The 2,072-nt window shown below is 52.5% G+C and overlaps 1 protein-coding gene across 1 annotated transcript in view; it reads left to right on the top strand.

Moving 5' to 3' along the window:
- Positions 1–2,072, top strand: part of LOC108798595 (cysteine-rich secretory protein LCCL domain-containing 2-like) — a 42,280-nt gene that overhangs the window by 26,998 nt on the left and 13,210 nt on the right. Inside the window, exon 6 of the mRNA XM_018570356.1 lies at positions 1,591–1,793. Coding sequence (XP_018425858.1) covers positions 1,591–1,793 — 203 coding nt within the window. The remainder of the gene's footprint in view (positions 1–1,590; positions 1,794–2,072) is intronic.

Genomic DNA, 2,072 nt, shown 5'->3' with positions numbered 1-2,072 from the left:
CCCGCTGAGCATAGACCCCCCTCTTCCTTTGTCCTACTGACCACTGTCACCGAGATGAAACGTGAAGAATGAGAAATCCAAAATGTAGCCGCCAGAACGGGAACAAAGGGGACACATCCAATGGAGTCACCTGTGTCTAAGAAGGGACTTCCCTTACTTTGGGGAGATTTCCTTTCACTTCCTGTTGTGTCTCCGGGAGGAGAAGTGAAGAGAAACCTGCCCAGTGGACCGGAAAAAAGAAAAGGGATAAGAAGTTGCATGAAGAGCGCCAGACCAGGAAAACTACAAGCTGTAGTTGCAGAAAATACAACAGCCGACGCGTTTCAGGGGTCCCGACAATCACCCCTCATTGGGGTTTGAATACATATTATATATATTAGTGTTATTTGCACTCATTGTATATCAATCCACTCGCCTGATTTTGCTATTTTGAGTACTTTTCATGTAGACATGTATCATTCAGGGCCCCCAGATGGGCTTCCTCCTGCCCCACTTTTCTTCTCCTTCATGTGTCGTGAAATACACGGAGCTTTCAAGCACGCATTTAACATCCGAGCCCCGATGAAGGGGGGATTGTTCAGACCCCCAAAACGCATTTCCTTTTCTATTAAAAGGAGAACTATGAGGTCGGGGCTTTTCCCCATAGTTCTCCTCAGGGTCGCAGGAGGACGCAAACTAGCGTCCTCCCGTCACCCTAGGCTCAGTATATAGGGAGCTACAGCTCGCGGTATACTGAGACGCCGCAGCCGGGACATCACTGTCTGGATCCGCCCAGCTGCGTGAGTGACAGCTGGCTCCGCCTATCTAGAGGCTGTACCCGCCCCCTCCCCCGTCCGTTCCTCCAGTCAGCGCTGGTGGATCGGAGCGGGGGAATCCAGTCATTCCCCTGTCACGGCAGAGAACCGTGACAGGATCGAGAGGTGAGCGAACGCCGGTATGTGTTCCCTCACCTCCCGATCTACTGAGCCGACCTGTGACAGTCTCATTGTCACAGGTCGGCTACAACTATGAGGTGAGTGAGAAGCACCCCCCTCCGTTCTCCTTTAACTGGGTTCATGTCTGGAATGCGCGCTGGGGGATCGGAGCGGGGAGGAATCCCTGCAGGGAGCCGTGAGTGACAGTCACCGCTCTCTGCAGGGAGATGATGGAGAAGTGAGCGAGCGCCGGTATGTGTTCTCTCACTTCCCGATCTACTGAGCCGACCTGTGACAGTCTCATTGTCACACGTCGGCTCGGACTATGAGGCTGAGTGAAAATCCCTCGCCCTCGTAGTTCTCCTTTAACTACCCCCCGGCCAGCCGCTGTGTATACACGGCCTGCCGGGAGCTTCTTGGATGTATAAAGCTCTATCTGTCCCCAAAAAATGGTATAAAATTCATTTCAGTACAGCGTTGCGTGACGGAATAAATGTCAGTCAAAGTACCGCAGCGCTGAACACTGAAAAATGGCCTGGCCAGGTAGGGGATCTAAACACCTGGTCTTCAAGCAGTTAAGTCACCTGATGAATGTTTAAAGGTCCAGAAGAAAGGTTCTGAGCTGACCGCAGTAGTGGCGTGGTTTGGGCCGGAGCTCGGCCACTTTGTGTGGAAGGCCGAAAGCCGGTCATTTTGGGGAGAAATTTGGCAGCTGCAGCTTTGACGTCTCTCGGCTCCTGTCGCCACATTGTGACTTTTCCTATCGATTGGAGATGTTCAATGACAGAAATGTTTCCGCACAGATGTCCAGCCTCTGCCGGGCAGCCATTCACTACGGGGCCATCGACAATAACGGCGGCCTTTCACTCACGCAGCTGGGCGGATCCAGACAGAATTGTCGGGATCCGTCCCGGCGCCGGCGTCTCAGTATACCGCGAGCTGCAGCTCCCTATATACTGAGCTTAGGGTGACGGGAGGACGCTAGTTTGTGCCCTCCCGTTACCCTGAGGAGAACTATGGGGGAAAGCCCGGACCCCGTAGTTCTCCTTTAAAGTTGAAGTAAATTGTTACATTTGTTGCCAGGTTAAGTTGTCTGTAATTTGGGTTATTTGCTACAGAAGAAAAAGATACCGAGGCTACAAGGCAGACCTGGGCATT

This window comes from Nanorana parkeri, unplaced genomic scaffold (genome assembly GCF_000935625.1).
Source record: "Nanorana parkeri isolate BGI_ZX_2015 unplaced genomic scaffold, ASM93562v1 scaffold1515, whole genome shotgun sequence".
NCBI lineage: Eukaryota > Metazoa > Chordata > Amphibia > Anura > Dicroglossidae > Nanorana > Nanorana parkeri.
Note: the sequence above shows the minus strand (reverse complement) of the source record. Positions and strands in the feature narration are given on the sequence as shown.